Below are 23,246 nucleotides of genomic sequence, written 5' to 3' on the forward strand. Positions count from 1 at the left end.
ACTAGATTTTTCTATGCCTAAAAGTTGAAAATGGTTGCAATGTGACTAATGAAAACTCTATGAATGACTCCAAATATTTATATGCAATTCCTTAACCCTATCATCTATTAGATTAGATTAGCTAAATTTTCTAATAGGTGAATGACCAGCTGCTTTATTTGACTCTAATAAATTAAGGTACCATTGACCAGCCACTTTAATCAAGGGATCATGTTCCATGAAAAATATAATACTAAATTTTTCCAAGACTTTTATGGGAAGGATTATGGAGTAATTAATTAATTAATGTATTCAAGTATTAGTGTTCGACCTATATATCCATACAAGTTATAAAATAAAAATGATGATTTTTCATCGGAGGGAAGACTAGACTTTTCTAGCAACCCAAAAACATTCATACAAGTTATAAAATAAAAATGATGATTTTTCATCGAAGAAAGACTAGACTTTTCTAGCAACCCAAAAACATTCATACAAGTTATACAAGTTATAAAATAAAAATGATGATTTTTGGTCTGAAAGAAGACTAGACTTTTCTTGCAAACCAAAAACATCAATACAAGTTATAAAATAAAAATGATGATTTTTCATTGGAAGGAAGACTAGACTTTTCTAGCAACCTAAAAACATCCGTACAAGTTATAAAATAAAAATGATGATTTTTCATCAGAAGGAAGACTAGACTTTTCTAGCAACCCAAAAACATTCATATAAGTTATAAAATAAAAATGATGATTTTTGGTATGAAAGAAGACTAGACTTTTCTAGCAACCCAAAAACATCCATACAAGTTATAAAATAAAAATGACAATTTTTCATCGAAAGGAAGACTAGACTTTTCTAGTAACCCAAAAACATCCATACAAGTTATAAAATAAAAATGATGATTTTTTATCCGAAGGAAAACTAGACTTTTCTAGCAACCCAAAAACATCCATACAAGTTATAAAATAAAAATGATGATTTTTGGTATGAAAGAAGACTAGACTTTTCTAGCCCAAAAACATCCATACAAGTTATAAAATAAAAATGATAATTTTTCATCGAAAGGAAGACTAGACTTTTCTAGCAACCCAAAAACATTCATACAAGTTATAAAATAAAAATGATGATTTTTTATCCGAAGGAAGACTAGACTTTTCTAGCAACCCAAAAACATCCATACAAGTTATACAAGTTATAAAATAAAAATGATGATTTTTCATCAGAAGGAAGACTAGACTTTTCTAGAAACCCAAAAACATTCATACAAGTTATAAAATAAAAATGATGATTTTTCATCGGAAGGAAGACTAAACTTGTCTAGCAACCCAAAAACATTTATACAAGTTATAAAATAAAAATGATGATTTTTCATTGGAAGGAAGACTAGACTTTTCTAGCAACCCAAAAACATCCATACAAGTTATAAAATAAAAATGATGATTTTTGGTTTGAAAGAAGACTTGACTTTTCTAGCAACCCAAAAACATCCATACAAGTTATAAAATAAAAATGATGATTTTTCATCGGAAGGAAGACTAGGCTTTTCTAGCAACCCTAAAACATTCATACAAGTTATAAAATAAACATGATGATTTTTCATCGGAAGGAAGACTAGACTTTTCAAGAAACCCAAAAACATTCATACAAGTTATAAAATAAAAATGATGATTTTTCATCGAAAGAAAGACTAGACTTTTCTAGCAACCCAAAAACATCCATACAAGTTATAAAATAAAATGATGATTTTTGGTCTGAAAGAAGATTAGACTTTTCTTGCAACCCAACAACATCTGTAAATAAAAATGATGATTTTTGGTCAGAAAGAAGACTAGACTTTTCTTGCAACCCAAAAACATAGAAACTTACAACCCCAAACACAGAATCCCTCGTAACTTTAATAACTCTCAACGAAACTTACAACCCCAAAATACAGCATCTCTCTTTCAAAGTCGATGATGTTGAGGGAGGCGCAAGTTTTGGAAATAGGCCTGCTAACACTACTCTGCGCCTGCTTCCTTTCTATTTGTGTTGCTAATGATCAACAGCAGCACCAGACATGCAAGCCATCTTCATGCGGAGGTATTCGGAACATCACCTACCCTTTCCGATTGCAAGGTGACCCGTCAGGCTGTGGTGACCCAAAGTATGAATTGATTTGTGAGAACAATCTGACCGTGTTCAAGCAGGGCGGTAAGAAATACTTTGTGGCTGAGATCAACTACCACAACTATACCATTCGGATGCTGGATCCTGGCCAAAAGAAGGGAGACTGTTTCTCCACTCCTCTCTATTCCTCCTTCTCCATGCCGTCCTGTTGGTCCTTCTCGAATATGCTACATAATTTCGATCCATATCCAGATTATAAAGATCCATATTATTGCCCTGATGAATGGGAACACAATACAATAGTTTTGTTGAGCTGTGAAAGGCCAATCAGTGATCAAAACTACATTCCCATTATTCTTTGCAACAGATCCGAAGACAACATTTCCTCTTCCTCACGGACATATGCTTATGTGCTAGCAGGAAAGTCTCTGGAGGCGGGACTTATTCGGGAATCATGCACCATCGCCTTGACTTTTGTTGCTCAATCAGAACTCAGCAGTTATTCAATCTCAGATTTGCAAGAAAAGCTACTTATGGGGATGGAGCTTTCATTTTTGCATCGCCTCTGCATTACAGAATGCAGTGTGAAAGGGCTAGCCTGCGATGTAGACTTCAATAATAATTCCATACGATGCTACAGATCAGGGAAATGCCTCTACTGGGGCACTTGGTGCTCGGACACAAACTGTGAGTATGAATTTATACGATGAGAGCTTTAATTCCAATTTGAGTTCTCTATTAAGAGTCCTTTTAACAATTTTAGAAAGCCTCTTCAACTTTTCTAATACTTTGAAAATTTTATTTTCAAGTAAAAAACTTCTTAAAATCATTGTCAAATACACTTTAATTCTTTCTTTCATCATCAAATAGATATTTTTGGAAAAAATCACTTGAAAATCCAATTATGTTGTACTTCATTTCATAGGTCCTGAACTCAATTAATTTGACTCTTTTGGTTTATTCATGCAGGGTTTAAGAAGTATTTGTATCCTTTTTTTGGTAAGACTTTGGGAATTTCTGTTATCATATATATTTTTTTTATGTGGTGTTTGTTTTTTTGACTTAATTCAAAATAAAACTTAAGATTAAATAGTATTTAATAGTGTTAAGTATTAAATTATTTATTTTTTAATATTTTATTTTTATTAAGTATTAAAAAATAAAAAAATAAATGACATTTGTTTTATGAGTACATGTTATTTTTAACATTCATAAAATGTTAAATATTTTGATATTTTTTTATTTAGTAAAAAAATTTAAGAAATAAGTAATAAGTTAATATAAAATAAAAAAACAAATCGTCTGAAAGATGAAAACAAGTTGCAATTAAAACCACCATTTTGTTTAATTTTTTTAATATAAATTACAAAAACTACTACTTTCACTTTTAATTTATCACAATTTAGCACTTAAAACCAATTTTTTTTTTTTTTTGGGAGTGTGAACCCTATGCCATGCACAAATGTTTAATAACCTCTTCTACTAGGATTTTTCTTCAAAAATGGATGGGGAAGACCACATGAAGCTTTGTAAGATGATTTTTATTAGTTAATTTTCTAGAATACCTGCATGTAATGTCCAAGTGCTTGCTTATCATTTCATTTACTTTTAAGAAATACTATTCATGTCCTTTCCTGTTAACAGGTTTTCTACTCAATCCGACTACTCTTCCATTTAAAGGTAATTAAAATTACAAATTTCAACTGTTAATTTCTTTTAAGAATAACTACATCCTCCAATCCTAGTTCAGTTAATAACTAGGATAGAGTAAACTCTTCAAATTTTCTTCCTTCCAAGATTTATGATGACTAAAATTTCTTTAATACATGTACAGCATTGAAAGAAGAACTTGGCAATTATTGCGCTTACAACTATTATTGCAACATCAGCATGATTGGTAAGGCTCTCTTCACTCAAATCTGTCTGTTTTTTAATTGTGTTTATGTCGCTCACTTATGTCGGTCCACATTTTTTTTGATCCAATTTATATTCCTTTCTTATTAGGAGCATGGATATTGCGAATTATCGGTAAGACTTTCAAATTCCTACTATCAATTTTGTGGAAGAATAATATAATGAGAATTTCATATGAAAATTCATGAAAAGTATTTACAATGATCGTATTCCTTTTTCTAAAACCTTTATTCATTTCACTTTTGATTTATATTCAGTCATAGGAAGATTTGTGCCGGGGATATTGTGCCTATTTGCCTATTTAGTCTACAAGTTTCGACGAAGACATTTATCGTTCGATGATGATGTTGAAGAATTTTTACAGAGCCATAAAAATCTTCAGCTAGTCAAGTACTCATATTCAGATATAAAGAAGATGACTAACAAATTTAGTAATAAATTAGGACAAGGAGGCTTTGGCTTTGTATATAAAGGAAAACTTCAAAGCGGTCAAATTGTAGCGGTAAAAGTTTTGGTTATGCATAAAGCTAATGGACAAGATTTTATCAATGAAGTAGCCACCATTGGAAGGATTCACCATGTTAATATAGTGCGACTTGTTGGATTTTGTGCAGAAGGATTAAAATGGGCTCTGGTATATGAATATATGCCTAATGGGTCCCTTGATAAGTTTCTTTTTTCTAAACTTGAAAACAACATTCTTTTGAGTTGGGAAAGATTATATAAGATTGCACTTGGTGTGGGTCGTGGGATTGAATACTTACATCAAGGTTGTGACATGCAAATTCTGCATTTTGATATCAAGCCACACAACATTCTTCTTGATGCAAACTTTATCCCAAAAGTTTCTGATTTTGGCCTTGCAAAATTACATTCAATAGAAGAAAGCATTGTGTCTCTAACTGCTGCTCGAGGAACATTAGGATATATTGCTCCAGAATTATTCTACAAGAACATTGGAGGTGTTTCATATAAAGCTGATGTGTATAGTTTTGGAATGTTATTAATGGAAATGGTGGGAAAAAGGAAGCATGCAAATACATGTCTAGAGCAAAGCCAAACATACTTCCCGTCATGGATTTATGATCGAATAGATCAAGGAGAAGACATGGAAATTGGAGATGCCACTGAGGACGAACACAAGTATATAAGGAAGATAGTCATAGTTGCATTATGGTGTGTACAGATGAATCCCACGGATCGCCCTTCAATGAGCAAGGCATTGGAGATGCTAGAAGGTGAAGTTGAACTCCTGCAAATGCCCCCCAGGCCTACTCTATACTCCAGGGAGATGTCAGTTGAGGATCATATGAACAATCCAGTTGGGGTACCAATTTCTTCACGAAATGCGACAATGACGATCAGCTTGGAGGGAAGGTAGTGCCTCGCAATAGCTACTCTCATTCTCTGTCCTGTAATACTTTGTGGTTGATTGGTTTAGATGCAAGGGTTAGTGCTCCTGTAAGATCCATATATGTACCAAGGTAATGTTTTAGCCAGAGGCAGTTCCTTGGCACCCTTGGACCGAGGGTAGTCTTCTGTATTCACCTTGAATTATCTAATAAATTTCTCCATTTCCCTTAAAGCATGTTTATAAGGATCAGAAAGGTTTCCACATGCCTTGAGAACACTTGAAAATGAGAAATGATTAGGCTGTACACGGCCAGATATCATCTTGCAGAAAAGTTCAATAACTTCCTTATCACACTCTCCAATTTGCACATATGCTGTGATAATTGCGGTCCAAGACATAACATTATGCTCAGGCATCCGATCAAATACCTTCCTCAAATCATCCACGGACCCATCTGCTGTACGCTTTGCATACATGTCCACCAAGCTACAACCAACACAAACATCTGAAGCCAATCCCAAACGTATAACTTGGGAATGCAATTGCTTCCCTAGTGCTAACAATCCTGACTCTGTACTAGCAGAAAGGACACTACCATATGTAAACCGATCCAGTGCATGACCACTCAATTCCATATGCAAAAACAATTCAATTGCATCTCTGGCACAACCCAATTGCGCAAATCTAGTTGTCATCAAAGTCCAAGTACCCAAATTTCTCTCTGGCATTTTCTCGAACACCTTATAACCTGAGCCCAAGTCACCACTACCCTTCACGAACACATCAATCAATTCACACCCAACACACACATCAGCCTCAAAATACCCGGTTTTCACCACAAACCCATAAATTATCTCCCCAACTCATTGAACAAGCCCGAATCACGGCCACAAAGCAATACTCATTTGGGTAAAAACCCAATTCGAGAAAATAAAAAAATGTCCAAATTGCTTGCAACTCCATGCTGTTAATCGCAAAACATGAGACCATCGCACTCCATGAAACCAAGTCTCTCTTATTTTCCATTCCCTCAAAAATCAACCTAGCGATTGCGGTGTCGCCACATTTGGAGTACAAGCCGATCAGAGTGTTCAACACAACCGAGTCGAGCTCAAGTCCAGACTGAATTAGCTTCCGGTGGACGAGTTTCCGGAGTTGGAAGTTGCGGAATCGGATGCAGGACTTGAGGAGGATGGAGTAGGTGGTGAGGTCTGGTGGGGCGTTTTGCAGGGTCATGAGATCAAGGGAGGAGAGTGCATGGTTGAGGCGGCCCACGTCGAGTTGGCGGATCCGACGGTTCTTGAGGGGCTCGAAGTTGGGGTTTTTGTGAGAATGCGGGTTGGGGATAATGTTTTGGCGGGGAGGGCTTGGGGTTTTGAAAGAAGGTGGAAGGAGGGGTTGGGCGGGAGAGGGAAGAGAGAGAGTTACCACGGCCTTCCCCAACGGCTAGTTTGAGAGAAATGATGTTGTGGAAGGCTTCAAGCTCATAAAAGAGGGAGAGCTGACCAAAAATGATTTTTGAGTATTGTTGGATTAATATTTTAGGAGGGGTTTCAAATTTAATTTTGGTTGGCTTCTTCTACTTACCATGTCAAGCCCCAAAAATTCAAATTTATGGTAATTTATAAGAAAATAAGATTGACGAGTGATATTGTTTTTCTATTTTTAATTTTTAAAAATAAAGTGAAATAGATAGTAACTATATAATACAACTTAAAACTTAAATACTGATTCAATTAATATAAAAAATTTACGAATAAAATAAGTTTAAAATAACTATTATTTTTCTTTTATATAGAATTATTATTCTTGATTTTTTTCATTAGATAAATGAATTCCAAATTAAACAACACTTAATGTGTTAAATTCATTAATGAATTTAGAAAATTTTAAAAATAATTTAAAACTTAAATAGTGACCCAATTAATATTAGAATGTTATGAATAAAAATTAATTTATAACAACTCTAATATTTCTCTTCTATTATGAATAAAAATTAATTTAGAACAACTTTAATATTTCTCTATTATATAGAATCATTATGTTAAGTTTTTTTTTTTCACTAAGTAAATGAACTTCAAATTAAATAAAATTTAATAGGTTGGATTTATTAACAATACTTTAAAACTCAAACAATATTCTTATTAATACCATAATTTCATGGATAAAAATTGGTTTATAATGACTCTATTATTTCTTTTCTACACATAACTATATTTTTATAAATTTTTCCACTAGAAAAATAAACTTCAAATCAAGTGATAGTTTTTATTGAATTTATTAGTGAATTTCAAGTTTTTTTAAAATAATTTGGAACTCAAAAATAGATCATTTAGTCATCAAAGCAAAAAAAAAAAAAAAAAAAGAAGAAGAAGAAGAATAAAATTGATGTATAATGAGTCATGACTTTAATATTTCTTTTATACATACAACTATTTAAAAAAAAATTTTACTAGATAAATAAATTATAAATTAAGTAAAACATAATTAATAATTTAATTTTTTTAACAAATCCTTTAACTTTTAAGAATAATTTGCAATAAAAAAAATTGATCCAATTAATTGTAGAAATTGAGTACTAAATGTATGCAAGTAATAAAACTTGACTCATTTACATGTTAAAAAGTTAAACTTTATTCATTATTCATTTTTAAATAAAATACTATTGACAATTATTATTTTTAAATTATTATTATTTATTTTTACGGCAAATTTTTTTTTACAAAAATATGTTAATATTCTTATGTTTCTAACATATAATAAAATAGTATATTTTTTATTAAAAATATAATTGATGATTTTATTATAATATATACTATTCATGTTTTACTAAAAAATATTTCTTTTGAATTTCTTTGTGATACAAAATTATTTTCATTTTCAATAAGACTTCAATTAAATTTAATTAATGTTATATAAATTGAATTTATAATATTTTTATAAAATCAAAATAGAAAATTTATTTTTAAAAACAGCTTATCCAAACAAATTGGTTTTATTTTTATTTTTAAAGTATTTTTTTTATAAACAACTTGACAAATACCTTATTTTTATAAAACATTAAAAAATTGTTTTATGTTCTTTAACTTAAAAAACAATTTTTAAAAATCATGGCCAAATGGAAAAAAAATAAATTAAAGGACATATTTGATTTGTATTAAAAATAAATACTAAAATAGTAATTTTTGTTTCACTAGAATAAAAAAATTATTTCATAATTAAAAAAATTATTTATCTTTAACTTATATATAGTTGTAAATTTATTTTTTATTTTTTTAAATGAAACTTAACTTGAATTTGATTTTACATTAATATAAACTAAATTTATAAAATTCTTATACAACAAAAGTAAGACATTGTCTTTAAAAACAATACAAATTCTTTCATTCAAACAAGTTTTTTTATGAAATGCATTTGCCAAATGCTCTTGCTTTTTAAAATTTTTTAAAAAAACTGTTTTTGTTTGCTATTTTAAAAACAAGTTTTAAAAAACATAGCCAAATGGACCTAAGAATTTGCTTGAGGGTTGTTTTTGAAAACAAATTTTCACACTTAGAACCATATTTGGTAATTGTTTTTGACAAAAAGATAGTTGTTGATAACTTATAACAAAATTAAATCTATTTTTGAAAATTATGGATAACTTTATGTAATTTAGTAAATATGTTATTAAGAAAAAATAATATGAATCATATGATTCAAATAGGTTCTCTTTTCATCTTTTTTTTTTTTTTTTTTTCAATTTCTTAAGAAAATTTAGATATTTATTTATTTTTGATGGATTATTACTTAAGAATAAAACAAGACAATATACAAATAATTTAATTTGAATAAGAAATTAATCTAAAATCAATCCAAAAATTTTCAAAATTGAAACCATAATTCTTCTATTGCATACCTCATTATTTTTCCCTCATAATCTATCCAATTCTTAACAAACTAAAATTCCATAAATTATATTAATTCAATCCTTCATTGAAAATGGAAATAACAATATTTAAATCATCAAATTTGAATTAGAAATGTTTAAACTCTTGTCGTATAGTAAAGTTAAGATAAAAAATCATCAATTCTAATGATTTTTTTTAATTAATTAAAGAGAATTTTGGAAATTATTGCCTTACTGTAGACCCCCATTTTGGGGCCTCACTTTTTAGCGTTTCTGTAGGTCACTTTCTTACCAGATGGAGGCCCCTCAATGAGCCACTTGTCGACTCGTGGATGGCTGCTAGGGAATCAGGCTAGTAGCTTAGAGGACCAATAAGGATACGACATCTGTAAAGAAGATTCTGAAAAGGAAGCTACAAGCCGTCATGCTGGAAGGGGATTCTGCAGGCCGTTATGAGACGCGTATGAGAGAGAAAGGGGAGACTGCAGAGTAGTGGTGCTTGGAGGTAGCTGTTTCTTTCTGGAGATATTGTTAGAGGGGCAAATCTGGTAGAGAAAGAAAAGACGAGGTTGGCAGAGAGCAGATGGCTTTTTGGGGAGGCTGGGCTGTGATTAGGAGGGGGGAGTTTTCGGGAGCTAGGAGAGGGAGCTAGAGGAGGTGCTTTTGGGCGGCCATTCTGGAGAGTTATTGAGAGGAGAGTAAGATCTTTTCAAGAGGGCTTTTGGCTGGTTTTTGGAAGAACGGTGAGAAGGGGGGGGAGGACTCCAAGAGCTTTTGAGAGAGTTTTCTGAAGCATTGTATCTTTTCAGGGAGTGAGGAAAAGAATAGAGAGCGACTTGAGAGAGAGAGGGAGAGAGCTTGAGGGGCAAGTTTCGTTGAGGGGGAAGCGGATGTTGTACCTACGGAGGAGTAGATAAGGTTTTTTTCTGATAGTTTAGAGGATAGAACCTCGAAAGAGCATTTTCCAGGTATGCTACTCATTTATCTCCATTATTCTTCTGTTATTTGCTCCCCCCTGTTCCTAGCTGGGTGTTATTTAGCAGTTTGCGTGTGGATATCATGTGGTTGCTCTTGTTGATTTCTATGTTTTCATTGGATTCGCTATGACTACATGTTCATATTTTTTTTTCTGGGTTCATTTTGAGAGAAATGATGTGAATCTGGACCAGTTTTATCCGCGTGGTATCTCAAGGTCTTCTTCTTATCATTTCTCTTTAAATCCATTTCTTCCCCCACTAGTTGGTAAGCCTGTGGATGAATTATGAGACCAGGTCTTGCTTAACCAACTCCCATCTCACCCATCTTTGTTTGGTTCTATCAATTTTCCTCTATATTTTTTCTCTGTTTTGGTGTCTGTTCGCGACGTGTTTTGACTGGTGCATCTCCAATCTGAGAATGCAAATCCAAGGAGCGGGAACTGCGATTACAGGTGCTTAGTTTCTATGGAGTGCCCGAAGAGCATGTTGAGTAGATTGAGCCTGTTTTGAGTGTTCTATATCAGGATTGGAGGTCATAACTGAGTACCTATGCTTCAGAGTATCACAAAGCCCTTAAAATGTCATCCGCAGAGGACTTCTAAGGATACCTCTTGACTGCTTCATCTGTCTGTGCCACTCCTTCATCATCTATGGTATCATTTCCCTTTTGGCTGGCTATCCTTTGATGCGATGGAGAAGCTTAAACGGCACCGAACTCACCACGAAGAGCAACCAGTTATCCTCCTAGACAGGGAATGTGATTGCCAATGTTGCTGAAGGTAACGCAGAATATATTAATCAAGTTTTCTCGGATAATCGAAAGGTGTTTCGATGATGGGTCATGCTTAAGGACGATTCCATATATGAGATCTAGCGCAGTCGTGCACTTTATCCCGTTTCTTGGAAGCATAATGACAATGACGCAACGCTGGAAGTTTGAGATAGTGTGAAGCTTTATGAATAAGCTGCCAGGGTCGAAACGCCATGGATGACAGGCTCGACTTGATACCATAAGTATTGGGTGTATAAGATTCATGGTCTTACAGTCCCCGTTAATGAATCGCATTGAGTGCAAGTCCAGTATGACCCATGGACTTCGCTAGCCAGTTTATTCCCCCAGGATCTCCCACTTCTCTTGCATGTTGGAAGTTTGGGTCCGCATTGGCATGCTGTAACACGTCGTTCCAAGGATTGTAGAACGGGCGTCAGGATTTGTTTAATATATGCCGAAATCGTTGTATGAGAGTCAATTGGCATTGGGATATTATTGTTGCAGTGAGCTACCATTGAAAATATACGTATACAGTGTTTGCTACCCGGCTGGGTTTCGTGCACAATGGCAGCATTGAGGCAATTTGGAATCCTTGCTCTGGTATACAGCCAACCTCTAGCATCGTGAGCCAGTACCCCATTTCCATATCCAGATGCCCACCTGAAATGTCGAATCTAACACTTTCATTTCTTCCTCATACCCACTGCATCATTTCTTCACAACCATTTTCTAAACCCCATTGATCATACCCCCTACATATCTTTTCTCTCACTATCACCTTCCCATCCTCCATACCCATTGCCAGTAACTTGCTTCACCACCACATTTGCCCTTCTCATTCTTTCTAAACCCTCTCATCCTCCCTTTGCCGTCGGTCTCTACGCATCTCTCAACTTCCATATCCAGCGGTCCTAATCTAACCAGGCCGTCAAAGTCGCCGGTCAGATTCCCTTGGTTGCACCCTCCAATGAAACCGATCCAAGACCAACAAGGAAATCCCATATGACCCAAAGTCACGCCGGCTTTTGGACGAGCGTAGTCGTATTTTGTATTGGCGTTCCTTTGGCCAAGAGAGGGTGCACCTGCCACTTATCTGCTGAGCCATCAATGACACTCATAATAAATAATCAAGATAAGCATGTGGATGAGGAAGAGGTTGCCATGCCATGGCCCACAGGACAAGAAAGCTGTTGGAACGCCTGCTATGTTTGACTCATACATTTCTGAGGATCTCTACCTCTGCGTCTTGTTTCTGTTACATGTCGGGGTTTCTGTGGAAATCATAATGCAAAGATATAATGAATCAGATGTTGGGAGCATGGAAAGAGACTCCTGATGCTTCCAATGATATCTCGTCAGCCCTGAAATCGCTATCATCTCCCAAAGAGGATGCAAGCAATGAGCGCTACCTATCCGAGTCCAGAAACTCATGCACGGGATGGCTACTACCATCTCCAAATGCTGCAGCGACCCACTTCCCTCAGCCTTGGGCTCATCTACAACTTACCTTACCCATCCCAAACACCCTGCTCCCATCACCCATGCCACCTGTGAGCAAGAACACTAACCCGTGTCTCTCCCTCTCTCTCGCCACTCGTTCTCTATTTAACGTCTCCCGCGCATGGCCATCCGTCGCTCCTCTCACACTCTTCTTCATCCTATCCCGCCGTCATGCTCATCACCTTCATCCATCTATATCTCTCATACCTACCCAATTAAGTAACCATACCCATTTCTTATTCCATATACTCACCGAGCCCATAGTTATACCATAATCTCTTGCTCATTTCCACATGTACCCACCATAGGTAACCTAACTAACCTTCATACCCACGCCCTCCGCCCCAGACCTGGTCATTTGTCCCATTCCCAACAACGGGTTTATGAGGATTTCGTTTGGTTTCTCTGGCAAAATCAATCTGGACAGAGCTCAAATGCAGTTCCTGCTGGATCACATGCTGTATTTGGTGGTCTTGGCAGTTCTAGTTTGTCTCGCGCTTATGCTTCATCATCAAGACAGCTTAGCCTAGGCTTCTACTCTACTGGGACCGGGGCCACTGGATCGAGTGCTACTTAGCTCTTGGATCTAATTCTTGAGGATATGGATCCCAGTTCTGCCCAATTCCTCAGTGGCCCTTTTGTACGCATTGGAGTGATGGATGGTGTTTCTCCTCATGGCTCTAAACTTAACTCTATTTCATTTTCGTCAATGGCTCCTACCCCTGAAGTTCATCCAGTGGAGGCCTCTAATGTTGGAAAAGGATTGGGAGCTACTCCACTATCATTGCCTGCTGCTTCTACCACAAAACATTTGTGGAGTGCATCTCTAAACCCTTGTTGAATATTGGAGATGCATTAGATAAGTACCAAATTGCTGCACAGGAGTTGGAAGCTTTGCTAACCAAGGACTCAGGATGCTGAAATTTAGGGGTTTATCACTCAGATTCCCGAAATAATACTCAAATGTATGTGCCGAGACGAGGCTGCATTGACTGTAGCTCAAAAGGTGTTTAAGAGTTTATATGAGAATGCATCAAACAGTCTACAGTGGAGTCATCACGTGATTAGAAGGCCTATGGTTTGGTGACAGTGGTAGTGACATGGACAAATGAGAGAAGATGATAGATCAGATTCAAGAGATGGAGCCCACATCTCTGCCAGCATCATTCCTCCCTAAGCTCACCACTGCATGCTTCCAGTTGTATGGCCACCTTTGGCATGCAACTTTTTTCCTTTTCTTATGCCATGAGCTATCGACCCAGTTCATCATCCCTTGATTTTGAAAGCAGTTTCCCTATACCTCATTTTGGTAATACTTTCTCGATTTCAGGTTTTCAAATAATTCCAATTTCCCCATATTTCATCCTTAGAATTTTTAGGATCACCCAAGAGTCCCATTTTTAGTAAAACTTTGTTGCCATCTTTCCTTCTAGCAAACAATTTCTACATCCCCATTTGTTTTAAAACGTTTTAAAATAAGCAAGATTTTAATTTTGTAATTCCAATTAATGGAATTTACGAAATTAATTCATGCTAAAATAAATCGGGCATTGGTGGGGGCCCCACATAAATAATTTTATAATTGATTGACTGATTGATTGATTTGATTATCATACATGATTGATTTATCCTGCTCCCTGACATTGACATGCATGCTATCATTCCTTAATTGTGCACTAACTCTCTCTCTTGATAGCGCATGGTGGCTCGTTGCCCAGGTATGTATCCACTTTCACTTTGATAAGTGTCTATGCATGTTCTGATACCCACGTGTGCATGATTTATTCCAGGTATTCATTGATTTACTCATCCATTGTCATTATTGCTTCATCTCATTAGTAGAGACCCGACTTTAGGGACTTAGAGGGGTGCTACGGTTTTTACCGTACCTTCTCGAATAGTAACCTGACCCCCGAACCCAATCCGGTTTTTCACAGACCATCTTTTCCAAAATAAGGAGTCGCACTTAAGGTTTTTCTTTCTTATTTTGTATACCCTTCAAAATAAAACAAAAATAAGTGGTGACTCCAAGTCATTTTTCTAAAACAATAAAAATCATTTTTCAAATAATAAATCGAGTTCGCCATCGAGTGGGAAACGCATGAGCCAAAATGGAGGGTCCACACTTACATTCTCATTGATAATGTGGAATATTTATATATAAATACATTTCAATTTTACTATAATTCAAATTCTATCTTCTACTCTAATTCAAACTAATAGTACACTTCTACTCTAATTCAAACTTTATATTTTACTCTAATTCAAACTAATAATTAATAGATAAATATTAATAGTTAAATTAAGGATAAACTAATATTTAAATTATTTAGTTTCTGTATTATGCCTCCACAAGATGGGGCTCTAGGAGGAGCGTTGAATCTTGGCTTGAAGAGTGAGAAATCATGCATGTGGAAGAGGCTTGGTGAGCGCATCAACTAACTGATCTTTGGAGTAAACATGAGCCACACAGAGAGCATCACTTTGAACTTGTTCATGAATAAAGTGATAATCCAATTCAATATGTTTCATGCAGGAATGAAAGATCGTATTGGAGTTGAGATGAGTAGTATCAACATTATTGCAATAGATCATAGACACTTGTAGAACATAAGCACTAAGTTCAATAAGAAGTGAACATACCCAACGTAATTCTGTAGATGTATATGCAACAAAACGATATTCCGCTTTAATAGAAGAGTGTGCAACAATTCTTTACTTCTTAGAACTCCATGAGATAGGATTACGACCAATGTAAACGATGTAAGCACTTATAGAAGTAAAATTATCTTTAGCATGAAAAGAGAAGGAGAGTTGCGATAAAGAACCAAACCATGATCATATGTGCCACAAAGGTACCAAAAAAGGCGTTTGACAATAGTTTAATAAGCACTAGTAGGGTGATGCATAAATTGTGAGGGTTTACTCAGTGTAAAAGCTATTTAAGGTCGAGTGAGAAATATACTCAATATTGCCAATAATAGTCTGATACTCTATTGGATTAGAGAGGGCGGTACCAGTATAGAGTTCAAGTGTTGGAGATGTAGTAAGTGGTGTGGCGCTTGGTTTAGCATTTGACAAGTGAGTGTGAGCTAAGAGATCGCCAATATATTGGTGTTGAGAAAGAAATAATCCATGACGATGGTGTGTGACTTTAATGCTAAGAAAATAAGAAAGAGACTCGAGATCCTTAAGGGAGAATTGTTGGGCAAGATTAGGATGAACTTTTACACGACACCATCATTGTCACTTGTTATGTTAACATTATCAACATAAACAAGGAGATAAACCATGACACCACTAGTATTGAGGACAAATAGTCAAGTGTAAGTATGAGAGTTAGTGAAGCTAGAGGTGAGAAGAAACTAGTGGAGCTCATGATACTAAGCATGTAGTGCTTGCTTGAGACCATAGATAGCTTTTTAAAGTTTGCACACATAATTAGGATGATCACAGTTAATGAATCCCAATGGTTAAGCCATGAAAACATCTTCAAACAAGTGGCCTTGAAGAAAAGCATTATTAACATCAAGTTAGTAGAGAAACCAAGCATGGCTGATTGTAATACTAAGAACAAGATGTATAATGGTGGGTTTGACAACAGGATTGAAAACATCATGATAATCAATGCCCGGTCATTGCTGAAATCTTTTGGTGACAAGATGAGCTTTGTACTTGTCAACAGAACCATCAGGTAAATGCTTAATGTGAAAAATCCACTTACACCTAAGAAGATTGTGTTTTGGTTTTGGGGAAACAAGTTCTTGTGTACCATTTTGAACAAGGAAAGTAATAATACACTTGGAGACTTAGTTATCTTCTTATAAGGGCTACAAATGAACTAATTATCATTCTTAGTCTATTTCATACTTCATTTCAGATCTGAATTTTTCTTACTTGCTCTATTGTTGTCTAAATTTCTTAATCATTTTTCATTCTCTAATCATTCTGCCCAAGAATTTGAATAGAACCTCCAAATAATCATCCAAATTTTCAACTCTTGACAAGCAACCACACTTGGACACTCATAGTTCCACTCTCCTTACAGTATAAGATTCTAAACTTAAGGAATTTTGATTTATTGTTCAATCTTATTGTCTACTTTGCATGTTATTGGTAAGATAATGGTAGCTCCACACAAGAGGAATGACATGAGTAAGGTACATGTTGCTACAAGGATGAGATGGAGACCAAAAAATTTTGTCATGATTTGAATTGTTGCCCAAAACAGGTTCTCTCATTACCAGGGTATAACTCTCAAATTAAGCTCATTTGTAATGTATGGGAAAATTATATGCTAATAATGTCCGGAAGCTGATGGCTAGTGAGGTTTGTGTCTATATGAATGTGCTTTTGAGTTTTGAACCTTAATTTACAATCTAGAGATTAAATATGGAATCTTGTGTTTTCTACAAATGTTGGAGATGTTACAATATTAGAATTGTTGATTTTCTATGATGCCTTGATGTCTTTTGATAAACTTAGAATGAATTGTGGACTTGGGAAGGGAGGATTTCATCAATAAGCATGTAAGAAACACCATTAACACATGTCAGTATGAAAATGACTAAACTGGGGCATGAATACCAAAAAATGTTAACCTTGTACCTATAGTAAAATAATGGAAGTTCAAACTCTGGAAATCATGTGTTTTTCCTTTTTAAACTGATCCATGCATGGAAACATGAAAAAGATTGCTGAGGTTGTGGCCATTAACAATATATACCTAGAAGGATAAAGCAACATCATAAAGAGAAATTTTGGAAAAGGTACACCCTTGGGCTAACCTAGAACTACAAGCTAGGACAAGAATTGGTCATAGCCATGTACCTACAAAACCTACTTATAATTTCTAGGGAACTTCAGAGTGCATACACGTGTGTGTGTGTATACATGTTTGGATGTATATATATGTTTACAAGATAAAAACAGAACCTTGTACTAGATTTAGGCAAAGGTATTCACTAGATACAAAAATTTCCTTGTGTCACTTGTTGAGACCAGAGAAATACCTATTTGGATGTGGTGATTAGATTTCAACATAGCCTTCTTGATGGTTTGGTTCTTGAATTATGAGGCGGTGGTGTCTGTTGTACCCTTAAATTTTACTCCGTATGAAGTAATTACTAATTTATGGAGGCAAAAATTCCTTGTATCATGAAAGGAATAGTAGTTTATTGTTGATACTATTTTGTTTAGATGTTGGGTTCCTATATTGTTCAAAATGTGATTTTGATTGCCTGATTGTTGCAACTCACATTTCATTCGTTGTTTGTATTATGCCTGTAGGGTAATATGATACTATCAGATATTGGAGTTGCTGAGAAGTGAATATATCATTCTATTCTCAATGGTAATTATAGCCTGCCTAGTGTAACGTAATTGATAATATCATGGCCTCGCCCCCTAGTCCCAGTTGGTTTCTTTAGTTTTTGTCCATGAATGACACTTTATTCAAATAAGCATTGGTGTGCTGTTACTCATGTAATCTTTTTTATTATTCATAGAAAAATAACTATTTAAATATGTTGTTCTATGTCCTCATGGATCTCTATTAACAAAACATCAAATCTCAAAGCTTCTTAGCCTTTCTTTTTGAGTGTCAAGTCATTTTCTCAATTTGTTGATCTAAAAAATCTCTGTTGTGTTCCTACAGGTTTGTTTTGTAGATGCTAATTAGGATTCACCATCTGTATATATCCATTGTATGATTCTACTATTTTTTTGCCGGAAAAAAGGTTTATAATAGATATCATGTTTAGGAGAAGGATTTTTGTTGACCTATGAGTTTTGTATTTCTCCAAATTTTGGAATATTACCGTGAAGCTTTTGTGTCAATCTTGAAGGGGTTAGCCCTTTTTTTTTTTTTTTTATACCCAATCTACACTTGCTATTGGTGTTGAAAGAGATCCAGAAAAAATTGCCATTCCGTTATGAGGTGGTTGGGATAAGTCAAGCTGCTATTGCAGCATGAAATTGCATGTAATATAAAAAGAAAGATTATGCTTACTCAAATTCTTAGAAGAAAAATGTTTCTGATCCACACCATTTTTATAGTGTTTTGAAGGATTTAATGGGGAGCCTCACAAATGAGTGTCACAAAAAATTAATAATGATAACTTATAGCTGTGGCCAACTCCAAAATGCAACTATATGCCATTTAGCGGGGGCCAAAAACAAGATGCAGCTGTAAGAACCATTTGCTGCACTTTACTGTGGTTGCTACTATTACTTTAACTTGTGTTTACGGTCACTTTCACAACTGCAACTATAAGAAATTGTTGCACCACCTATGGCTACACCATGTAGCAGTCAGCTTGGTGTGCAACCATAATTTGCAAGCACACCATTTCTGACCTCTAGTGAGGGTCACTAGCCGCTGCTATAAGGCATTATTCCTGTAGTGCTCCCTCTTACTATTTGGGCTTGGTTAATATCATACTAGTTTGAAAATTTTGGGTATATGGTTTCTAGAGATGCATTTGAAGTTCATTTGTTAGAGAATATTTGAATTTTGGGAGTTGGTAGTGGAGTATTAATTTTCCAAGGTTGAGACTTGTTGGTTTTTGGTGTAATTAGTATTCATTAGTTTAGGGATTCCTTGTCCCACATGGATTATGAATTGGTTTGGTCAATGCTTGGAGGCTTATATATAAGCCCATGTCCTTTTAGCTATCTTAGTGGCTTTAACCAATATTAGTATAAAGAAAGCTCTTTGCCAAGTAAGAGCCTCCTAGTTCGATATTCTTCCAATTTTGTAATTTTCTAATTTAAAAGTTAATGAATTGATTACTATTTCCCAAGGACATAGGTAAGACACTCTTATGGTACATCATAAATATTATGTCCTTTCTTTTATCTTTATTAATCTTGTTGCTTTTCTTTCTATTTAGAGTTAGTTTACTTTGTTTTCTATTATATATATTTGGTGTTATTTAAGTCATGTGAGGCTATGCAATACAACAATAATCATTTGAGTACTATGGAACTAGGCCTTAAAACATTAATTGATATTCCTGTTTGGTGTTATTTGAATCATTTAGAACATAGGCAATAATTATTACATGTTTATAAGCTTGTTGCTAGGGTACCTTGCTAGGGTACCATGCCAATGCCTCAAGACAATATTACATTATATGGACCTTGCAAGAGGAGTTATAACCCATACATCTAATCCAAATTACAAACATATGATATCATAGGAGATAACATGTAAGTGGAAAAATGATAGGCTACCTTCCATCTAATGTAATTGTACCCATGGAATTACACAAGGAAATTGGTGCTTCTATTGGATTGCTCATATGATCCTCAACTGACATTTCCTCAGAGTATAGAGTAGGCTTCGGAGGCATTTCTAATAGCTCAACCTCTCCTTCCAACATCTCTAAAGCTTTGCTCATTGAAGGACGGTCTATGGGCTTCATCTGTATACACCATAGTGCAACTATCACCATTTTCTTAACAAGCTTCTTTTCATCTTCAGTGGCATCTCCCAAGTCTATGTTATCCCCTTGATCATATCTGTCATAAATCCATGATGGAAAATATATTTGACTCGAGTGCGCTGCATTTGCATTCACATTCTTTCTTCTCCCCACCATCTCCATTAACAACATTCCAAAACTATAAACATCAGCTTTGTATGAGACACCTCCAATATTTTTATAGAACAATTCTGGAGCAATATATCCCAATGTTCCTCGTGCAGCAGTGAGAGACACTATACTTTCATCCGTTGAATACAATTTTGCAAGGCCAAAATCTGAAACTTTTGGTGTAAAGTCTTCATCAAGAAGAATATTGTGTGGCTTGATATCAAAATGTAGAATTTGCATGTCACAACCTTGATGTAAGTATTCAATCCCACGCCCCACTCCAAGTGCAACCTTATACAACCTTTCCCAGCTTAAAAAAGTGTTATTTTCTTCTTTAAGAAAAATAAACTTATCAAGAGAACCATTAGGCATGAAGTCATATATAAGTGCCCATTTTGATCCTTGTACACAAAATCCTACAAGTCTCACCACATTAACATGGTGAATTCTTCCTATTGTTGCAACCTCATTGATGAAATCTTGTCCATTAGCTTTTGACATGACCAGCACTTTCACAGCTACAATGCGACCACTTCGAAGTTTTCCTTTATATACAGAGCCAAAACCTCCTTGACCTAATTTATTCGCAAAGTTATGAGTCATCTTCTTTATGTCTGAATACGAGTACTTGATGGGTTGGAGATTTTTTTGACTCCGTAAGAATTCTTCAATGCTATCATCTAATGATAGATGTCTCCGGTGGAACTTGTAAATCAAATAGGCGAATAGACACAACATCCCGAGCATAGTCCTTCCTATGACTAAACACAAATCAAATGTTAAAAAAAATGAATATTTTAAGAAAAACGAACAAGATATCAAAAACAAAGTTAAATCCAACAAATACATATGGTAGAAAAAACTATTCTACCTTCATATAAAGTAAAACACTAAGTTGTTGTGTTGTTAGAGAGCCATATAAAATAGCTACTTTAACAATCACTTTACAGAGTACTGTTGCTTGGGGAGCAATTTGATGGAAGTACTGGGGCCTTGGATAAGAAGACCCCAATTTCAATTTCATTGTTTTGACTTCTTTATATGTTAGTGGAGTTGAATTACATTTAAATTTGGGAGAAAATTTTGAATTACATCTAAATTGATTTTGCTTTGTACAGTCAAACAAAGCAAAATCAATTTGAAGTTCACTGCACAACCTTCAAAATGCAAGAATTCCAAGAATTTTCATATCAACTCTTTACAATATTGTTTTTACAAAAAATTAGTAGTTGGAATTTAGGAGGCTTACCAATAATACGCAGTATCCAGCCGCCTAGTAAGGAAGAGATGTAACAAATTAAAAATATGGACCAATATAAGTGAGAGACATAAATAACATTAGAAGAGGAGACATGTAAGTGAAGAAAGTCTTACCAATCATCGAGGTGTTGCAGGGATAGTAAAATTCGCATTTACCAAGTTCTTCTTGAAGTCCTATATTAAACCATTCGTGCCATGTTAGTCACAAGGAAGAATGCCCTTGATTGCCTAAATTTTAAATTTATTGAGAAGCAAGAAATGGAGAGATTAATTAAGATGAAAGAACTCTAAATAAATCTTTTGTCTTATTCTCATGAGAAAATAATAATTGCAAGAAGCATCCTTACCTCCAAATTTTAAGGTGTAGGGAGAAAGTAACCCCCCTGTTAACAATGAATTAGGAAATTTTGTAAAAAAAATAGGAAAAATGAATAAAATAAAGATTTGATTTCAAAGAAAATTTTAGTTGAAGCCTTACTAAAGAAGGGTAGCAATAAATAAATTCTTATAAACTTCCAAAGCCCTGTCCAAAGCCCTGCAAGATTAAACCAAACAAGTGAAATTAGGGATGGAAATATTGAAGACTAATGCAAGGAAGATAAGATGGTTAGGCATAATCAGATTTTCAGGGAATTAATTTCCTATAAAATCGCGTTTCCTTGATTGCAGGCACTGTAACCCCAACTCCAAAGATCAAGTATGAGGGCATCTTATACTCACCATTTTTCTCTGGAGTGTTGCCAGTAAGGTCGGCCCATGACTTGCATTCAAAGCCGACATTCCCAGTGAAATTTATATCGTAGCAATCTTGCCCTATCATTTCGCATTGGCGGTGGCAGAAGAGAGGCAAAAATGAAAGCTGAAGCCCCAGAAGCATATAATTTTGCAAATCTGACATCGAAAGATTGCTGGGCTCTGGAAGTGACTTCAACGGTTGAATAATAATAGATGTGCCGATGGTGCATGAATACGGAATATCTCCCACCGACACATAGTCTCCGACAACTGCATAAGCGTATGTTGGTGAGGAAGAGGAAGAGCCTCTAGTGTTGCATGGAATTATATGAAGGTAGTTGTCGTCCCTGATTGACTGCTCACAGTTCATCAAAACTATTGTATAGAATATTGGTTCAGAAGGATAAGGAGAAGCAGGATTCCATTTATAAGGCAGAGTATAACCAGCACTCCATGCAGAAGACGAATCATATGGATTTTCTTTGTAATATGCACCAATGGAATTAAGAGGACTGGAGATCCAACAGTTGTCCTTCTTTCGCCGAGGATCCACTACCCGAATTGTATAATTCTGGTAGTTGATCTGGGTAACTAAGTATGTCCCACCATGAAGGTTTATCATAGTACGATTGTTTTCACAAATCAATTCATACTCAGGGTAACCGCAGCTGCGGGGATCGTCTTGTAATCGAAAAGGGTAGGAAATGTTCCTCATATCTCCGCAGGAAGAGGGGCTGCATATCTGGTACTTGTGATGCTTAGCAACACAAACTGAAAGGAAGCAGGCATGGATGACTACTGTCATGAGGCCTACTCCCACGAGTTGTGCCTCCCTTAACATTATCAAATTTTAGAGAGAGAGAGAGAGAGAGAGAGAGATGCTCTGTTTTTGGGTTGTGAGTTCCACAGAGAGAGAGATACTCTGTTTTAATTGCAGCTTTCTTCAACATGTTATTCTTCCCCAAACTGTTTGATTTTTCAACTGGGACCACACTTTCATCCCATCACATCCAGCCAACTGTGAGCTTCCCATTATTTAGAATCACTATGTTAAAAATGATGCTTGAAGTTATTATGGTTTATATTGGAATTGTTTATGTTTTAAATATTACCTAATTTTTAGGTCTCAACAATGGGAAAAGGATAAAGAAGGATC

At 35.1% G+C, this 23,246-nt stretch overlaps 2 protein-coding genes and 1 pseudogene across 2 annotated transcripts; 1 reads left to right on the forward strand and 2 right to left on the reverse strand.

Moving 5' to 3' along the window:
• Positions 1–1,820: 1,820 nt before the first annotated feature.
• LOC100854552 (LEAF RUST 10 DISEASE-RESISTANCE LOCUS RECEPTOR-LIKE PROTEIN KINASE-like 2.4) lies at positions 1,821–5,590 on the forward strand. The gene is made up of 6 exons (XM_010664527.2): positions 1,821–2,778; positions 3,061–3,090; positions 3,736–3,771; positions 3,926–3,988; positions 4,096–4,119; positions 4,263–5,590. The coding sequence occupies exons 1-6, from the start codon at positions 1,938–1,940 to the stop codon at positions 5,384–5,386; spliced, it is 2,118 nt and encodes a 705-aa protein (XP_010662829.1). The 5' UTR covers positions 1,821–1,937; the 3' UTR covers positions 5,387–5,590.
• LOC104882237 (pentatricopeptide repeat-containing protein At3g49170, chloroplastic-like) lies at positions 4,969–11,999 on the reverse strand (annotated as a pseudogene).
• Positions 12,000–19,609: 7,610 nt separating this feature from the next.
• LOC104878671 (LEAF RUST 10 DISEASE-RESISTANCE LOCUS RECEPTOR-LIKE PROTEIN KINASE-like 2.3) lies at positions 19,610–23,038 on the reverse strand. The gene is made up of 6 exons (XM_059743459.1): positions 22,076–23,038; positions 21,834–21,890; positions 21,703–21,738; positions 21,470–21,529; positions 21,345–21,368; positions 19,610–20,856 (listed from the first exon to the last, which is right to left on the reverse strand). The coding sequence occupies exons 1-6, from the start codon at positions 22,929–22,931 to the stop codon at positions 19,730–19,732; spliced, it is 2,160 nt and encodes a 719-aa protein (XP_059599442.1). The 5' UTR covers positions 22,932–23,038; the 3' UTR covers positions 19,610–19,729.
• Between the last annotated feature and the right edge of the window lie 208 nt (positions 23,039–23,246).

Source organism: Vitis vinifera, chromosome 16 (genome assembly GCF_030704535.1).
Source record: "Vitis vinifera cultivar Pinot Noir 40024 chromosome 16, ASM3070453v1".
In the NCBI taxonomy this organism is placed as follows: domain Eukaryota; kingdom Viridiplantae; phylum Streptophyta; class Magnoliopsida; order Vitales; family Vitaceae; genus Vitis; species Vitis vinifera.